Source organism: Puccinia triticina, chromosome 15A, assembly GCF_026914185.1.
Source record: "Puccinia triticina chromosome 15A, complete sequence".
Lineage (NCBI taxonomy): Eukaryota > Fungi > Basidiomycota > Pucciniomycetes > Pucciniales > Pucciniaceae > Puccinia > Puccinia triticina.
In genome coordinates, this window is record NC_070572.1 from 4,184,743 (window position 1) to 4,204,306 (window position 19,564).

The 19,564-nt window shown below is 47.5% G+C and overlaps 2 protein-coding genes across 2 annotated transcripts; both read left to right on the plus strand.

The window, feature by feature from the left end:
* Positions 1–5,379: 5,379 nt before the first annotated feature.
* Positions 5,380–6,352, plus strand: PtA15_15A423 (uncharacterized protein; the record flags this gene model as incomplete). Its single annotated transcript, XM_053163627.1, has 5 exons — positions 5,380–5,446; positions 5,518–5,617; positions 5,679–5,737; positions 5,825–6,204; positions 6,275–6,352. The coding sequence occupies 5 exons, from the start codon at positions 5,380–5,382 to the stop codon at positions 6,350–6,352; spliced, it is 684 nt and encodes a 227-aa protein (XP_053027583.1).
* A 675-nt stretch (positions 6,353–7,027) lies between these two features.
* On the plus strand, positions 7,028–11,108 carry PtA15_15A424 (uncharacterized protein; the record flags this gene model as incomplete). Its single annotated transcript, XM_053163628.1, has 14 exons — positions 7,028–7,095; positions 7,167–7,210; positions 7,288–7,319; positions 7,436–7,585; positions 7,660–7,719; positions 7,802–7,812; positions 7,908–7,980; positions 8,085–8,157; positions 8,686–8,749; positions 10,011–10,353; positions 10,427–10,603; positions 10,683–10,742; positions 10,818–10,937; positions 11,001–11,108. 14 exons carry the CDS (start codon positions 7,028–7,030, stop codon positions 11,106–11,108), a joined length of 1,383 nt encoding a protein of 460 aa, XP_053027584.1.
* Positions 11,109–19,564: the final 8,456 nt, after the last annotated feature.

Below are 19,564 nucleotides of genomic sequence, written 5' to 3' on the forward strand. Positions count from 1 at the left end.
TTTCTCATCAAGCACGGAAAGGACCTGATCTTGCTTATTTGGATGAATCTTGACAAAATCGACGTATTCACAAATCAGTTGTTTGTTGGGTTCAATGACCAAAGCAGTAGAATCTGCTGATGGGCTGCGGTGGCGACGACCATTATTGACATCGGATTTGTTTAGCTTTCTTTTTTTACTGGAAGATAGTTTCTCGAATTTGATGTCGCCCGGGGGTGCACAAACATTCACCCCCTCGGTTTTTGCGATCTAAAAACAATGGAACCAATATTAGTTTGAGAATTTGAGAATGGGATCATTCAAAGCCACTCACTATGGCTTGAGCCCACTTTGTGACCACCCCGCCGGTCAATGGAATGTAACAAGTAGGATCCTTTGGATCGATGTAGACCGGCATTCAATCCTTGTACTTTTTATTGGGCGGGTGGTTGGCATAGATTTGGTTCATGACCACATTTAGGGCTTGAAAATCGCCAGGGAAGAGATCTTGGACCGGAGGGACGTCATTCGATCCTTGTGAGCTGGATCCACTTGCCTCAATCACAGCTCGCTGAGTCAACATGTGATTTTGGAACACAGCAGCGACCTTACGTTGCTTGGCTTTCGTGGCTGGGTTCTGCATTGCGATCTCCAAAGCTGCGGAGGTGTGGTCCATGCCAAGGTCCACGACGTACCTCATCCATCTGATGAATTTTTTGTTGTTGTTCAGATTCTGTTTTGCAGATTTTTTGTATTTGGGGGTGGTCTTCAGACCCATCAATATGTTCCAGTCAATGTCCAATTCAGAAAATCCCGAGGCGCCAGGGTTAAGAATCAGCTCTCCAGCCCCATTGTAGATCTTGTTGCATTCAGCTGCAACAATCGTCCGGAACTCTTGACGGTTCATCGAGCCCGCTGAAATCGAGACATCAAAACACTTCTCGGGTTGGATCATGTTGTATGCCTCTTTATTACCTGGCTTACAAAAGAAAAGCTTGAACATCGTCTTGCAGTGGATGACCTGCGCCTACATGCAGCAAAAAAAGAGAAAAAAAATCAGCACCCGTTGGAAAGGATAAAATGCTCAACTCACATTGAGTCGAGCTGGTTCTGGGCCAATCTGACGAATGCGCCAGAGCTCGCTAGCGGAGAAGTATCCCGGCGGAGGGGTTTCCCTACCCAAAAGATCAATCCCAAATCTCAACATTTGACGGTGGTGGGGGGAGAAATGCTGCTGTGGTGGGGCCCGGGTGCACTGGACTACTTGCTGCTGTGGCCAACATGATCATTGATGACGACATCATGGCCTTTGAGGAGTAAAAATATGAGTCAAAAGATACCTGAACAGCCTTGAACCTTGGGCGAAAATCCAGGAAAATCCTGCAGATCCGTCCAAGGATTGTTCAAAACACAATATGAAATTCAAGAGTGATGTGCATCACATTAGGTAAGTGCACAACATCACATGTAACATGATTGCTGCCAAACGGGGCCTTAAATTTTGGCTGGGAGATGTCACTTTAAGTATTATGCAAGCTGACATCTCCCAGCCAAAATTGGTTTTATGATTTTATGTATTGTGTTTTGAAATAAGCTTGGTCTCAAAAACACAAGAAAGTGAATTTCTAAATGAAATTTCATCTTAGATTATGGCTTTGAAAAAACCATGATGTAATCACCAATCATATGATAATGATGACATCACATCATCAGTGATCATAACTCGCTCCAAACTCCGCCAGACCAAGCTCCGCTCCAAACCCCGCCAGCCCAAGCTTCATCAAGGATCACCTTTATTATAAACCCTACAGCATGTCACAATTGCGGATTGACCTCTTCGCATGGGACCATCCTCCACGGTCTATGGGATACCTTTCAAATTCTGAGTACGCTTGCATCCATGGCAATGGCTTAGACGGGGAACCAGCAGCTCACGTCAACGTGAGTATTTTCCTTTCAAGGTTGGTTTGGTTCAAAGTTAAGTTGAACTTAAACCTTTTTGCTTCTGACAGCCGCAGACAGTGCATTGCAGCACATCCTTTAAGCTCTACTGCCCGAAGCAGGGCAGCAAAACAGGGTCAAACCTTGTTAAATCCAAGAAGGTTTTTGCTATTGCCTTCAAGATAGGATCATTAAGCCTTGGAGCCTTTCAAAACCTTATTGCTGTCGAGGCCAGGAAGGTTGTGGACGGTGCCGATGGACTCATGAATAACGCAATAGCCTCAGGATCTCCGCCTCTTTCCTGGCAGGTCTCCTTGGCTTTCAAGTCAACCCCCGAATTCCACAAAAAGCTGAACTACACCGTTAACAATGAAGCAACCTATGCTCATTGGATCCAAACCATGAAGGATCTCAATGCGGATCACATTCAGGCCAGCCTCCATGTTGATATGGTGGATCCGGTGGCCATAGCAAAACAAGCTAGGATCACCGTTGATATCAAAACCCATGTTTTGACTCAGATGGCGGCTCAGAACGCGGCTGTTGGCTCATCTTCATCAGCGGCTTCCAATCCGGTTTCAGCCAGTGATTTCAAAGGAATCAACGTGATCATGAACCAGATTTACGCCAAGCGTCCCCCCAACGTCAAGTATCTGGCAAAATGGCCAGTGTTCATTGATCTGACTGACCCCACCCGATACATCCCTTTGACCACGCAGAATGCCCAACTTTGGGCGCATGACATAGTGAGTTTTTTTTTTGTCATCTTGCCTGAGTCTGATGACTGACTTGCCTGACTGTAGTTAAAAGAGGTCAAAGGGGTCAACTACCATTCTCCCCCGTCAGCGCTTCATTTTGAAAAGCTCTCGGCCTACAAGAAGAGGAAGCTCTCTCACGTCATCAAGGAAGCCCGCCCGCAACCAAATCTACCTTCTTCCCCAGCTGAAGCCTTGGACGCCTCCTTGGCAGTTGCGCCTGATGAGGCCCTTATGTCCCAGTACATTGACTTTATCAAAATCAAGCCTAGTAAGAAAGCCGACGTCCTCAGCATTCTCGAGGAGAAAGACATTACCCATCCAAAGATGTTCCGATCCGCAAACATTACCCGAGAGGATATGGTTGGTTGGGGCTTGTCTCCTGGAATTATTGCCCAATTGCAAGACAACACCAAGAAATTTGACAGGCGCGCTCAATAGCTGTATTCATCTCGTTATCATCCTTCTTTTTTCACGGTCTCTTTTCGCTGTTGGATCTCGTTCTTTTTGGTCTCTTTTCCCTGTTGGATATTGTTCTTTTTTCTCAGTCTTTATCTTCTCCCACCCGTAGATCTGGACATGTATCCTTGTATTGTGAATTAAATGAACATGTATTTCTTTTTTCTTGCTTCTCTTTATCTTTTCCCTCTTAGAACACCTTATCTTCTCCCACCCGTAGATCTGGACATGAATCCTTGTATTGTGAATCAAATGAACATGTGCGCTTGTATTGCCAATTTACAAAGTGACAGGAGAAGACACATAGAGACTCAGACAGGTTAAGTAGACTCGGAGAAGACATGTAGAGACTTGGACAGGTTTTTTATTGCCAACTTACAGGATAAGACGGGTAGAGACTTGGACAGTAGACAGTAGAATCGGACAGGTTAAAGACACATAGAGACTCGGACAGGTTAAGTAGACATGGATAAGACATGTAGAGACTCGGACAGTGGACTCGGACAGGTGGTCAAGTGACAGGATAAGACGTGTAGAGACTTGGACAGGTTAAGCAGACTCGGACAGAGAGGACAATGAAGTTCATTTGAGAATCGGACAGGTTAAGACGTATAGAGAAGACTCGGATCGGCTATTGGCTAAGAGAGGACGTTGAAGTTCATTCGAGACTCGGACAGGTTAAGACATATAGAGAAGACTCAGATCGGCTATTGGCTAAGAGAGGACGTTGAAGTTCATTGGTTTGGAACGAAGTAGCCACAATGGTGGTAGACTTTAAGGCACAGCTCCTCCGTCATGATTTTGGCGGCTGCTTGTTGGATTTCCCATTCTGGGTCATTTTTTCTGTTCAGAATTTGGCTAGCCCTTAAGTCTTGCTTGATTGAAGCAAAACAGAGTTCGATGGGGTTCAACTCTGGGCAGTAGGGTGGCAGGAAAAGTACTTGGATCCCAGCCGCGTTGCAAAGTTCTCTGACATGTTTGCCTCGGTGGATCACAGCATTGTCACACACCAGGACCGAGTTCACATCGGGGTACCTGTTCATTTGGGGGAGCTAGAAAAGAAGAGGTTGTCAGCTTGATTGAAAAGGAGACGGATGAGTGATTTGGACTCACCAAGTTGAATTCTAAGAAGTGCTTGAACTTTTGACCAGTAAAAGTGTCAAACGTGGTGGTGAGGGCCAACAATCCATCAATCGAGATGGCTGGGAGTAAACTGAGTCGATCTGGGTTCTGGTTGACAAGATACTTTGCCAAGGGGGTTCCTTTTTCCAACCTTGCATAAGTTCGGAGGAGGTCCTTGTCAGCAAAGGAGCATTCATCTGAACACAAACAAATACAACAACAACATTAAAGTAATCAGCTGATAGTGTTGACCAAGGGAATATAGGGATAGAGGACTGACCGGTGAATACTAAGAAATCAGCAGGGAAGAACTCCATGCGCTCAACGTACGCATACTTCGAAACAAGGGACTTGCGGATGTTCTTTGTGTCCGGCTTCTTTAAGGTAATCGACAGCTTTTTGACAAGAGCCCTGTGAACGCCTGAGGTGCTGAGGAGGACACCAGAATTTTCGTACAACTTCTCTCGTATTTTGTCCAGGAAGAGGCCAGGTTCAGAACGGACGAGCTTGATCATGAAGGCGCACTCGTCTCGGGTGAGTCTCGCAGGGCGACCACGTCTCTTGTAGTCAATTGGATCCTTGATGACGCATCGAGTTTCTTCAAAGAGGCACTTCCATCGGCGGAATGACTGGGGTGAGAACTGAATACTGAGTAATTGCTGGATTGACTGGATAGAGAGGCCTTGCTGGGACATTCGGATTATGGCGATTTTTGTTTCGGGGGGGGTGGGTGCGGTAGGCCATCGAGGGTAGTGTTGGTAGAACCGAGAGGGTTGGCGAGGTTAGTGTTGATGGGAAAGGGGCCTGTTGGTGAGGGTTGGCTGGAGGATATTCCAACTGCCCGGATCGGATGTGATGATATCACTGCTGTGTTGGGCAGAAACACTGGGATTAAACCTGTGATATGCTTACTAAGCGCATACCTCAGAAATCCGAAAATATGAAAAAGACCAAGCATAGTGACATATGCAATTTTGAATACCACAATTGGTCTGTTTCGGCATGTGCTCTGTGACATCTCTCCGGCCGGCCTGCTCCACCTCCGGGCCGTTGTCAATCACCCCGGCCTACCCCGGCACTAATAATTCCAGACGCGCGCCTTGCCCTCGAGCACCTCCAATAGATGCATCCAACCCCTGATCTTTCTCACCTGACGCAAGAGGACTTCAAACATGTGTATGACCCAGCAGGTTTGTCCGATTCCACTTACTGTCAGTCCAATAGTAGACCTCAACTGATTACCATTATTGATGTTTGATAGAAGACACGTTCATCCTGCTCGACGCGTTAGAAGCTGATGCTCCGCGTCTGGTCAATTTCCGACCGTTCATCTGCCTTGAGATTGGGAGAGTACGTCTGAGGTCATTCCGTCCCATGGCCCGTCCTTACCAGATTACTGCTTCGTGTGATGGCATCAAACAGATCCGGTAGCGGCTGCGTTTCGGTGTTCATTCAACAACTCCTTCGCTCGATCACAACCCGTCAGTGTTCTCCCTTCTTCCAAGACTGGAGGATCTGTGCGCTTCGCTGATTATTGCACATACCATGGGTTAGCTCTGGTATAACAGTTCATTTTTGCACGGACATTAATCCACTCGCGTTGAAGGCGACAGCTTCGACGTTTACTCAGAACACACTACCGCAGCCAAATTTGATTCAAACTTCACTTGTAGAATGCCTGCGACTGGATCGAACGATCGAGCTTTTAATATTCAATCCACCTTATGTTGAGACTGAAGATGAGGAATACGATGACGCTCGAGTGAATCATGCGATCTCAGCGAGTTGGGCAGGGGGAAGTGATGGCATGAAGCTGACGAACAGACTCTTAGACAACCTCGACCGCATCTTACATCCCCAACGCGGAGTCTTTTATCTTGTAGCCGTCAAGGAGAACAAACCGGACGAGATCATCAAACGAATGGAAAACTCCGGTTTTGCAGCAGTGGTTCGTCAAATATCATTTGCTTGTCAGATAGCGTAATGACTCTGATCCACGCTTTTAGATTGTACTGAAGCGTCGGGCTGGTCGCGAACACTTACATGTCTTGAGAATCTCCCGACCGATTGCTCATGAAACCCTTATGGGGAACTGAGCAGTATGAAGTTGTCATGTCATTCAAAGTTTACACAATCTCACATCTTGGTCAGCCCGTAATATTCAGCACAAACACAAATTTTTCAACAATAAAAAATATGGAGCCATTTTCCGATGGAATACCTAACATGTTCAAGTATTCATGGTAGACCTAGGACTATTTCTGGCGCTCAAAATTGATACATCAAATTGTAATACAAAATTGTACTTGTGTTGACACGGGATCATAACCTGATTAAGATTGGCAAAATCTCACATTGACTTCCTATGCTTCTCAGCAAATTCGCCTTCAGCTTGGCTGTAGTTTAACTGTATTTTTTGCTTCAGTAATCAGCAACACCTTTCCCTTACGGTGATGTAGATGGCTTTATTCTCGAATAAAAATTGTCCTGGCACAGGTACCCAAGTCATTCCCGTGGAAAATCTTAGAATTACTCAATCACTTTGCAAACACACCAAGCAACTGGAGCCATCTCTAAACAGGTTGGCTTTGTTTAAGACATAGATGCCAAACAAAAATGCAAAGGGTCAAACTTATTCTGAGACTGGTCCACCGTCAAGCATGGTGTTCGATAATTTTTCTATCAATTTATTGATTTTGCTCGGGTTTGTCTGGAGCGGTCCCAGAGAGCTTGAGCTGCTGGACAAATTGATAAGCAATTTTCGCCGAGTGATGAATGCAGTTGGTGGCGCCGATCGGAAGCCGGCACATGTTAGGGTTTTCTGCGGTGCGGACCTCCGGTAAGCCGCGGCTACCCCGTTGTTCAAAATCAACACCTTGTCCGCTTTCCATCGTTGGTCGACTCTCATAGCTTCGAGTCTTCATCAGCGACTAGGAATCAGGATGCCTTTCCAGGTAAGTCACGTCTCAACTTGCTGCCTAGGACGACCTCCCGTTGATCTCATCTCGCACTTTTCTCAACCTCCATCTAGACTACATTCACCTTGGCCAAACGGGCGAAAGGGTAAGCAGACACGGTCTTGATTTCCTTCCTTCCTTGGCAATACGGGTACAATCGCTTATCCGAGTCATACTCTGTTCTGTTCGTTGGGCGTTTCATCGATTCTTTCGGCGTCAAAGCTGTCATCTCGGTCAGTGGAAAAATCTTCAAAAATGTCCTCTTTTGACTGGGTAATTTTCAATCGATTTGTTCTTATGTACATGATTTACAATCTTCTAGTCACCGATGAGGTTACCAAAAATATTAAAGAGGGACTTAAGAACTGCGATGTGAGTCACCAACTATGCTTGCGTTCATGAGTTTGTGTTGAGTTTAACGATAGTCTTTTTGGGTGTTTACTTAGATAGGCGTCGCACATTTTTTTATACAACATACCAGTGCAGCTTTGAGCATAAACGAAAATGTAAAGAAGAATCACATTCCAATACCGATCAGCATCTACCAATTGATTAGCCCTTTCTCCCCTAACATTCTTTTTCGAACAGTATGATTCTGAGTAAGTAAACCCCCTCCCCCTCTGAGTTTATGGTGCAGAACCAGAGTTACTAACACCGATCGATATTGTCGTTTTCTCTTGATTCGTATCTACAGTGTCCGAAAAGATATGGATATGGCTCTTGATCACATCGTCCCGGAAAGCTTGAAATGGAGGCACACAGACGAGGTTGACATTGATATTATAACATTTTCTTCCCCGAAGAACGATATTTCTTTTTTGAAGGGGGATTATTGAAGAGCTGATTACTTTCTCGCTCTTCACACCGACAGGGGCCAGACGATTCTGTATCTCACACCAAAGCCTCGCTAATTGGATCCAGTATTTCTGTCCCAGTTACCAAAGGTGTTTTATCCTATTGCCTTTTTGAAGCTTTACAATTGCAGTGTTGATGGTAATTTTTCTCTTCCTTCCCTTATCGATAATTCCTATTACCAGGCCAGTTGAATTTGGGCACTTGGCAAGGAATATAGTTGAGCTTCGGTTTCTTCCTGGTTTCTGATCTCTTTTTAAACTTGCTTGCTGCGCTTAATTGACGATAATTTCTTAACCTTCAGCTTAACGGAATTCAGGCATCTTCCACACAGCCGAAGGGTTGTTTGTACCATTATGTAAGTTCATGAGTTCGAGAGCTCTAATGAAGGCATAAATACATAGAGCTCATCATTTGATCATTGAACCCCTTTTTTGAAGACCTTGAATCAAGTTGACCATCAAGAAGATACAATCAATGTAACATTTTGATTCAATTGTTTAAAGATAGTCTTACAACTTCTAGGAGGATAGAAGTTTTGTGACTGAAGCGTTCCTCTTAGTTCAGCTGCCGAGGGCCCAATTATAAACTGTTTTGATATTGTTTGAAAATTCTTGCAGCGAACTTTTGCTTCAAAAAAGAGGCTTCAAACGACTCACGAGAATTTGGCAACAACTCTCAAAAGTTAGTCGACGTCAAGCGGACCCCCTGTCGACAGTCGCAGAACCACTGTGGGACCAAGATTGGGAGTCGTTCTCCCAATTCCAATTTGAGAAATGGGAGTCGTACCTGGCCAATGTTCACGAGTCAGCAGGGCCTGTATAACCTCGATGAGCAGAGGAGGTTTCTCCAAGTCATCGAGGTCAAACTCAATGATGAGAAGGAATCTCTCGTTTGATGAGGTTGTATAACCTGTAAGACCGTGAGAGATTCTTCCCGGTAAATGTGATTTTATAAGGTCGTTGACCCGGGCTGGGAGGAGGAATCAATCCCGACCCGCATTGATTCCTCCCGGCCATTAAAGTTTTGTAACCTTGTTGACCGGGAGGAATCACCTCCGAACGAGAGAAATTAAGCAAAAGAGCGCCCCGGTGCCATTACGAGGGCCAGGAAGGAACCTTACCGGTTGACCAAGTGGTGGTGTATAACATTTTTTCAGGCAGAGATCTATTACAAGGCGAAATTCGAGAGAGTGGTGTTTCTTCCGGCCGGTGAAGTAACCTCGTCGCCCGGGAGGAATTCCTCCTGGTCAACGAGACTATGGCTCTTGAAGAACAATCAGCCGATAAAACAATCAGCTAACGAAAAAGTTAGCTGACAAAAAATTAGATGGCGGAAAATTAAAATCAGCTCAGACGCGCACAGTGACACAACTGATTCGTGTGCGCCACGAGATTTGGTTTTCGTGATCTGTGTGCGTCTCGTGCGCGCTGAGCCTGTACCCCTCATGGAATCACAATAGCCAAAAAAATTACCAGAACTCAAGATTTGGAAAAAAGGGACCTCACCTCAGAGTTGGGGCGTTCGCCGTCAGGCGGGACTTAATTAAGCTCGGAGTTGGGGGGTCCCAACTCTTCCAAACCGTCCTCAAACCGCGGCGGTGTTCCACAGATGCAAGGTGTCCTGGTTTGTCCTGCGCCCTTGATTCGACTCGGCAGCTTTACATCTCATGCAGAATCCCAGAGGCCACTAGAGCTCCTGCGATTGAGACTCTATCTTTCTAAACGTCCTATCCAGGTCGGCCACACTGGGACCAAGCGTAAGACTGATGGCCCTGCTGCAATGTGCAGAGAAACTGTAGGAAAGGCGCCAATCAACGTCTCAATGGTCCAAGGCGCGGATGATAGGAGACCCAATGTCCATAAATTGGCTGCTCTGTCGAGCACCTTACTGATTCATCCCCATCCAATCCCTAACCATCACAAACCTTCCCTTTCAACCAAAGCCTTCCGCTCCCTTCCTTCGCGACTTTGATACCCTTATTATTCACCAACCAACCCATCCTGCTTTTCGGAAAACGACCATCCCTGAAAATGTCTCCATCTCAATCAATCGTTGCTCTCCTTGTCTTGTCCGCCTGGGCTTTCGCATCCCCGATGCCCGCTGTCGTCGTCAAGACTAATGCGGCTGCCCAAGCTGGTGTAACTGCCGCAATCTGCGATCGTCTCAACGTCAAAGTCCTCGGAGCCAAGATTGTCCAAGACGCTTGCGTGGCCGCCGGACTAGCAGTCGGCGCAAAGGTGTCTGCTATCGCCGTCTCTCCCACTTTCCCTAGTGACGTTTATGCGGTAAGTAGATGGGCAATGGGACGTATTCAGCATTTAGTAGTGGTATTCATCCTTGCTTCTTATTGATTCGTAGACCGCTTTCGTTGGTACCCTCAATACTGCCACCTCTGTTTCTGGATTGCTCTACTCGATTCTCTCCAACGTTGATGCCGCAGCCACTACGACATTCAACAACCTCTCGGCAGATGTCATAATTCCTACCCTAACTCACGTCTCAGCCGACCTCAACAGCATAGTCGCTAGGGTCGGAGTACGTAACTCAAACTGTTGATATGCTACACCCACAAAAATGCTGATAGCTATTTGAATCGACTTCGCTTGCTTTTCAGGAAGTTAAACGTTGTACCGAGGTCCAAGTCGAGGCCAGTTTGTACCAAGGCTTTGTGACCGTCAGTCGTTCATTGCTTGTTTGAGTCAAATCTCTATCGTGTCACTAACATTATTCTCCTTTTCTCGCATACCAGCTCGCGACGGCACTGCAGAGTGTGTTCTTGAGGATCTCGAGCCTCCCAGCGCTCTACGCCCGAGTGGAGGTCAGAGCGTCTGTGCATGACTCACTCTTACAAGCCCAGGCTGCGCTACACGTTAGTATTAAGTTTTTGCGGATGCTCTAACTTGTCTGCTGACGGTTCCTTCCCTCTTTATAGGTTTTCGTCGACCAACTGTTCCAATTCATCTCTGCCGACCTCGACAAGATTAATCTCAGAGCAGCTTTGTTCTTGAGTCTCGACGCAGCTATCAAAGCCACTGCTTGATATTTTTCATTACTTTAATCAGTCACTCGTTTTCTTGGACGATTCCCCTCATTATTTTCGCTTTGCCTGTCATTTCCATGGTTTGTTATTTCATGTCTGGGGTTGTAATCAGTATGTTAGTCAGTCGATATATCAGTAAGAACATTTGTAGTAACAAGTATTGTAGTTTATCCGGAATGGAAGATGTACCGTTTTTGTCTTTCAAAGTGCTTCCCAGCCTTGAGCAGCAATCCACCTATCTCATCTGCGAGAGTATCACGGTAACTTCTTCCATGCAACAAGGTTATAATATAACTTGTTGTCTGGAAGGGGATCCTTTCAGGTGACAAGGCTGAAGTATCACCGGTACACCGCCGGCACGCCCCCGCGGGCACGGGTACAGGTGTCTATTTATGGTCAAAACGGATGCGGCACCCGGGTACACCACGGGCCGTCGCGGACGTTGATCGGACATGTATATGGACATGTTTGCGGATGTCCAGCTCTGGCGCTGCAGGAAACATCCGCTGGATGCCACTTGCATTGCGCGATGGCGGACGTCCCGCCAGAATGCATCCGCTGGATGAATTGAAAACGTCCACCGGATATCAGCCACTATCACCAGGTTGGAAAAAAATGTAGCAAATCCATCTGTGGCCTGGTGTATTCGCTCACTCGCGCTCATCGCGGGGGGCCACAGAGTTTGGTGGATAGGTGGGAACAGGGGCGGGGGGGTGAAGGGGGGGCGGGGGGAAGGGCATGGCCTGAGTGGGGATCGAACACCAACCTGCTTCCTCAAGGTTCGCGCTCGCAGGTCGCAGTGAACGGTGTCAACAACCAGCTGCGACATCACACTGCGGGCATCTCGATGTCGCTGCGGTCCGCAGCGACATCTGACGATTCAGTGGGGATTCGAACCCCGCGCGGCAAGTATTGCAGCGACACTTGGCCGGCTGTCCATGACAGCCACCGGGGTATGTACACACAACGCACCTCTCGATGGCCGGCACAACGACCGGTCACCGAGAGGAGTACGCACTCCTCTCGATGGCTGGCCCGAGGACCGGCCATCAGGAGGAGTCCTTGTGCCGGCCGTTGAGAGTTGTCCAGACTCCTCTCGATGAACAGCATAACGACTGGTCATTGGGAGGAGGAGTCCACACTCCTCTCGATGACCAGCACAAGAACCGGTCATCGAGAGGAGGAATCCATACTCCTCTCAATGCCAACACAGGCCGGCTTCGAGAGGAGTACATGCACCTCGATGCCCGGTCTGTGCCGTCCATCGAGGGAAGTGTGTATGTACTCCTCCCGATGACCGGGCCTTGGGCCAGCCATCGAGAGGAGTGCGTACTCCTCTCGGTGACCGGTCGTTGTGCCGGCCATCGAGAGGTGTCTGTACTCCTCTTGACGCCGGTGTTTGCTGGCATCAAGAGGAGTGTGAACTCCTCCCGATGACCGGTCCATGAGCTGGTCACCAAGAGGAGTGAGAGGAGTGTGTAATCCTCTCGATGGCCGGCACAAGGACCGGTCATCGAGAGGTTATGTATGTATTGGTGGCCGGCTGTCCAAAGGCAAATCGGCCGGCCAGATGTCGCTGCAGCTGACGCTGCATTCTGATATGCAGCGTCATGATGTCGCTGCGGGCCGCAGCGACAGCGAGATGCCCGCAGTGTCATGCCTTTAGTGCAAGGTCTCTAAACGCAACCTATATAGGGTCAAGTTTGCAACGGCAGACCCTCTTGCCACCCAACAGGCAGCTGAACATCTTGGACTGTTGAAATCTAGACAGTACAAGATGCAGCCATTGGAGACTTGTTCCAATGGTTGAATTGATAAATTCCTTTGGTCACTCCAGCTCGGGTGTCCGATGGATAGTGAGTTATGGTGTCCATCAGACACTCTTGATCAAGAGTGTCTGATGGACAGTGGTTTTTGGTGTCCATCGGACACTCTGGCTGGAGTGTCCGATGGATGCTGAGCTTTGTGGAACATCAAGATGTCCATCGGACACTCTCACTTGGGAGTGTCCGCTGGACGGTGTTTTTTGATGTCCAGTGGACATTTCCGAGTGCTGAGCGTCACTTGGACGCTTCCAGAAGCGTCCAAGTGATGCTCAGTGCCCCTCGCGTCCGCTGGATGCCCTCCGGACATCCTCTGGACATATCTCAGTGAGAAACGTCCGCGGGATGCAGGGCATTTCCAGGAATGCGCCCCGTGGTGTACCTCTTGCACACGAGTCCCCAGCCACATTCTCTATTTGAGCAAGAATAGGACTTTCTAAATGCAAAAGAACCAGCTTGAGTACTGAGCCAATGCTTGTGCAATAATTTTCACTGGAAGGAAGCAAGCACCAAGAATTTCAATCACTGTTAAAATCTCAAAGTAACTATTTTGGGTCCATTGATGAATACTGGAACCAGTAAGATTTGAGGCATAGCTCAAGGGACAGGGCTCTGGGATGCCTCCCCAGGTTTACCAGTGCCCGCGCTGTTATAATTAATTCTGCCCTTATGCAGCCTGTCACCCAAAGACAACTGAGCTTGACCCGTCCCTGGTAACATGACAAGCAATGTAAACACATGTAAGACTTGATCCCAGGATATATGTCAAATGCGCAAACTTTGGTAACCACCCCAGTCATGCTATGGGATCTATCCCTCTACTCAACTTACGTTTTCGCGGCACGGACAAGGAGCGGGCAATAGCGGATTTGTGTGTAGTGGCATTCTGGGGCCTTGCGCGCATTGGAGAGCTCAGGTACGAGTCGGATACAGGTCCCCTTCAATGGGACCAGTCCCTGCTTTCATCTGATGTGCAGTTTTTGCAGCATCCCGAACTCGGGAAGGTCGCCATCCTCACCCTTTGTGCGGCAAAAACAGCACGCCCAGGAGAGCCTCAACAACTCCTACTGACCAAACAGCACCATGCCCTCTGCCTGGTAGCGGCCGTAACTCTTCGACTACAAGAGGCGGGAAGTTCGACCACCTCTCTGTTTGGATACAGCAACACCGATTCACAGCGGCATGTGACCAGGCGAGCAGTAATCAACAAGCTGGCGGAGATTTTTGTCACGGACAACAACCGTGGCATCCTCGGCCACAGTTTCCGGGTGGGAGGCGCATCTTTCGGCACGCACTAGGGATGAGCAAGGCGGATGTCTGCCGTTTGGGATGATGGGTTTCTCACTGTTACAAGTTTTACATAAGGGTTTACTCAGACGCGGACATAAACCGCACGAAGTCATTACTGACTGCTTTGCGGGAGGACCAGGTGATTTGGGATTTGTAGGCTTTGCTGTTTCTGGTTTTTTGAAAGGAGTATTTGGGTGTTCACGCAAGGCTCAGGCTCCGTTCAAAACCTGAGTTCTGGGTTTTCACCTGAAACCCTACTCCATCTGGGAGAGCAACCATTTTCCTACACTTCCTTCTGGTTGGGGCGCCATGGGAAAGAACAGAGACTCTTCCCCATGCACCTCCCTTTACAGTGAATTGAGCTCCAGAAGCAACAGTGCACTTAGCTTAGCACAACGCGTACCCAGCCTACAAAAACTAACTTTTGTGGTGTGCACAAATAATATGCGCTTACAGAAAAAATTGTGCGCGTCAGATTTCATGGGCCAACTTTGTGTGTGCTAATTTTTTGTCATCCGGTTTTTGTGTGCTAATTTTTGGCCATCTGGTTTTTTGTGTGCTAACTTTTTGTCATCTTTTTTGTGAGCTGAATTTTTGGGTCAGGCTTTAGGCACGCCACAAAAATGCCGGATGCACACCAAAAAAGGCGTGAACTCCGGACCACTCCAAGATTTTTGGAGGGGAGGATTGTTCACTCCAAAACCAGCCCCCATTTGGAGTGCCACACCAAAACCAGCCCCCCCTCAATGGCCGGTCTGCGCTGGCCATTGAGGGCAGTATGTACACTTGATGACCGGCACAGGCCGGCCATTGAGGGCAGTACACTTGATGACCGGCACAGGCCGGTCATCGAGCGGACACACCCCTCTCAATGACCGGCATAGAGAGACACACTCCTCTCAATGACCGGCATAGACTGGTCATCGAGAGGATCCATCCCTCTCAATGACCGGCACAGACTGGTCATCGAGAGGATCCATCCCTCTTGATGACCAGCATAGGACGGTCATTGAGAGGATCCATCCCTCTCGATGACCGGTTTGTACCAGTCATCAAGAGGACACACCCTCTTGATGACCGGCATAGACCGGTCATCAAGAGGTCACACCCCTCTTGATGACCGGCATAGACCGTTCATTGAGAGGACACACACCTCTTGATGGGCATAGACCGGTCATCAAGAGGACAGATCCCTCTTGATTACCGGGATAGACCGGTCATCAAGAGGACATGCCCCTCTCAATGACTGGTCTATCCCGCTCATCGAAAGGACAGATCCCTCTCAATGACCGGTACAGACCAGTCATTGAGAGGGATATATCCTCTTGATTACCGGTCTATGCCGGTCATCAAGAGGGGTGTGTCCTTGTGATGACCGGTACAAACCGGTCATTGAGAGGGATGGATCCTCTCGATGACCGGTCTATGCCGGTCATCAAGTGTACAACCGGCCATCAAGGGGGGGCCGGTTTTGGCGTGGCACGATGTTTACTCCATACCAGCCTGGAGTGCCGGGTTGGGCACTCCAAATGGGGGCTGGTTTTGGAGTGAACAATCCTCCACTCCAAAAATCTTGGAGTGGTCCGGAGTTCACACCTTTTTTGGCGTGCATCCAGCATTTTTTTGGTGTGCCTAAAGCCAACACTGGGTAGTTACAATAATGGTAACGGCATCGTAACGGTACCGTATTGGTTTTTGGTGCGTTACCGTTGCCGTTACTGGTAACGACTCTGCGCTACCGCTAATTTAATATTTTTATGTTATTTTTTTGGGTGCGATACGATATTTTTTTGCGTCAGAGGTTAGAATTTTATTCAATACGATATTGGGAGATGTGTTTATGAATTGTTACTGGTAACGAAATCTAGGTACAAAAGAAGGATTTGGCATTCAAGCGCCCACATTCTTCTTGGGTGCAGGAACCAGAGCTGCCAATGCTCTTCCCGCCTCCTCAAATTCACCGGTGAGAGGGACTTGCTCCCTCAACCACATCAAGCTGCTGACGCAGCGAGACATGGTTGAAGGGAGTAGGCCACCTCGCCTACTGCTGCAAACATCGGAAGCAGCCGAGAACAATCTTTCGACTGCGCATGAACTGCCTGAGCAACCGAGGTAAGCGCGGGCCATCTGAGAGAGCAATGGATAGGTGGTGCAGTTGGCCTTCCACCACCTCAAAGGAGTAGATTTGTCGTGTATTTGCTTGCTGGTGAATGACAGATCCGCTGTGAGGAATGTGTCAACTTCGTTTTTGTGCGGAGTTGAGGGCTTCTGAGCCATATAAGAGGATGCCAGGCAAGCCATGAGCCAGGACGGCTCTGCCTTGGAGTCCGGTGATTCTTCAATTACAGTGATGTCTGTTTTGGGGGCGTCCAACGTTGAGACAGAGACGCCTGATTTTTCCTTGTATTCCTTGAATCTGCAATTGAGGAGTTCAACGCACTCCTTGACCTCAGAACTGGTTGAACCAAACGCCAGTTTGAAGATATGGATCCGGTAGCACGGATGCAGAATGGTCGCCAGTTTGAGTGTCTTGCACGCCATGGCTTCGGCCAAGTACTTCTCAACGCGCGCCAGCATCAAGCAGTACATTGGATACAACATGTTGGACTCCTTTGACCGGTCTAATTTTCCGGAGAGCTGCTCCTTAAGCTCAAGATATTTGGGTATCACATGCAAGCCCGTCCCCTGATTTCCTTCCATTTGCGAGGTTAGTTTGACAAAGACCTGTTGACTTTTGTTGTGTCAGTACACCAGCAGAATTACTATGTTTAGTATTAAACCCACATACCTCAAGCTCGCGGTTCAAGTCGTCAAATTTTTTCCAATCTCAAGGAGAAAAAAGTACATCGTTGAAGATTCCAGCTTTGTTCTGCTGTTGATCTTCCTTAAGAAGTTGATCAATAACTTCTCTTGCATCAATTGCTTTGCGGCGGCTCTTGTATTTTATGTTCCATCGGATGCCATAACCGGCAATCAATGGCGCTACCTTTATGCCTAATCTCTTGGCCGTGCGATTAAACCTTCCTCGCTGAGCGGCAGATTGGGTGATTTGTTTGATCACTGTATTGACAACGGTGGGCCGCTACGCTACACTACGCTACAGGGCCACTTAGCGTTAGCGTAGCGGCAAAAAGCGCCCGCCCATTTTGAGTAGCGTTAGCGCGCTGTTAGCGCCGCTACGCTGCGCTACGTTTCAGCGGCGCTAACAGCGCGCCAATTGTTTGTTAGTGTTAGCGCGCCGCTACAGTCACTACGCTACGCTACGCTACGCTGCGCTACAGCGCTTTTAGCGGAAAAAAGGCCTTTTTTTCAGCTAAAAGCACTGTGGCGCACCGTAGCGCGCGCTCTTTTGCGCCCTGCGTGTGTAGTGTTAGCGCAATTGCGCCCATCTGCGCTAACGCTACGCTAACAGATAAATTAGCTGTGCACCCCTTGCGCGTAGCGTTAGCGCAGAAAGGCGCAATTCCGCTAACGCTACGCTAAAATGTAGCGGAATTCCGCTACGCTACGCCACGCTAACGCTACGGTTAGCGTAGCTGGCCCACCGTTGGTATTGAGCTTAGTCATAAGGACTTGAATCTTGCTAGTTTTCTTGTGTTTTTCTGAACCTTCTGCTGCGGTAGGTTGATTACCATCAAGGGCATCTTGAGACTTGCCAGTATCAGTATCAGACAGCTCATCATCCGCATTTCCGTAGTCGCTTTCAGAAGCACAGTCATCTACAAGGGAAGTTGTGATGGCCGTTGGTTCTGGAGGAACTGCTAATCCAACTGCACCATTGAAATCTTCTTCATTGTCAGCCTTAGAGTCATCACAGCTGACCTAAAAGCTGCCTGTTCTACCTTTGTTACATATAAATTACTTTATATCCTTTTCATCTTAAGAGATAACCTTGTTTTGACTTCATATTCTGTTTCCTCACGTAATTTTAACCCTAGTTACAACTTACCAACTCTTTGTAACTATACTCCTTCCCTGAGTTATTGAGTTGTGGCGCGCATGCACAGTTGTGACGTGTCAGCGCTACCAGGCGCGCCAAACCACATGTACATATGTAAATTACATAAGCAAACTGTGAAAATTTTTGTAGTCAGGATCCCCCTTGCCTGAGGCAGATCCACAGACTTCAGCACACCAGAACCACCACCCAGATAACCCCAGGATCACCTCCAAAGAGTTTACAACACTCCCAGTATACCTACCGTCACAGGCGCCTAGGATATTGACAGTAAGTAACCTCTTTCACTGAACCTTGTTTATCCCAGAGGTACAACTCTGTGTCTTGCTTGATCTTCTCTTTTCTGCTGGTTTTGTCTTCTTCTTGATCACAGGGCTGTCCCTTCAAACACCAGGGGAGATATTTTCCCACTCCCCAGGGAGTGCCAGAGCTGAATTTTATGTGAGTTTTGGACAGATGTGAGCCTGATGTGGATTAGTAACTCATCCCCAAAATAGTAAATTGGATGGAGAAGTTAGTGGAAAGTCAGTCACAATTGATTTGGAGGTCAACACAATGTTGTGTAGAATTCTTTTGTTTTCTATGTACAACTGTAGGAAGAAATATGATGAAATGATATTTCACCAAAGTCCGACTCATCAATTGCTCCTGTTTACTGATTTTTAAGGATAGCAAAGCAAAATTCCCATTCTCAAAAGTAATTCCTCCAAAAAAATGGGTTTCTTGTAATTCACATTATATGCCCTGATGTACAAAATCAAACTAAAAGTTGACTTGGTATTATTGGGTTTAGATTTTTGGAATGTGGTAATGTTGCAGTCATTGAAATTGAAACCCATTTTCTTGGAAATGCGGGAATTAATTTGAATTTGGCTGATAAAAATGACAAAAAACTGTTTTAATAGGGTGAAAGTCTGAGTTAAGTCAAGGTTGGATTGTGGTGCCAATTCACTTTGGCCATATATCCTGTCCTCCTCACAAAAATGATCTAGTGAATTTTCTATTTTTTTGCTTTTCAAAATTCACATGTGCACATGCAATTTAACCTTTTTGCACTTTTCTAATAGTCACCCTGATGTACGCGCGTACATTGAGGTGGAAATATCACAGGATGGGCCTTTCACAGCCACATGAAAAGTAATTTTTTTGTTTGAGACACCAATTGTCCCCCTGATGTACGCGAGTACATGAGGGGGAAAAAATCACAGGCTGGGCCTTTCACATCTCCATGGAAAGGACACACTGGTCATGGAGCCAAGAAAGGACTATATTCTGGATGACTTCTGGATGAATTATAGATGAGTTCTGGATGATTTTTTGGCAAGTTATGGTTTATTTCAGGATGATTTCCAACTGATTTCCACGCTGACTTCCAGTCTTGTTCA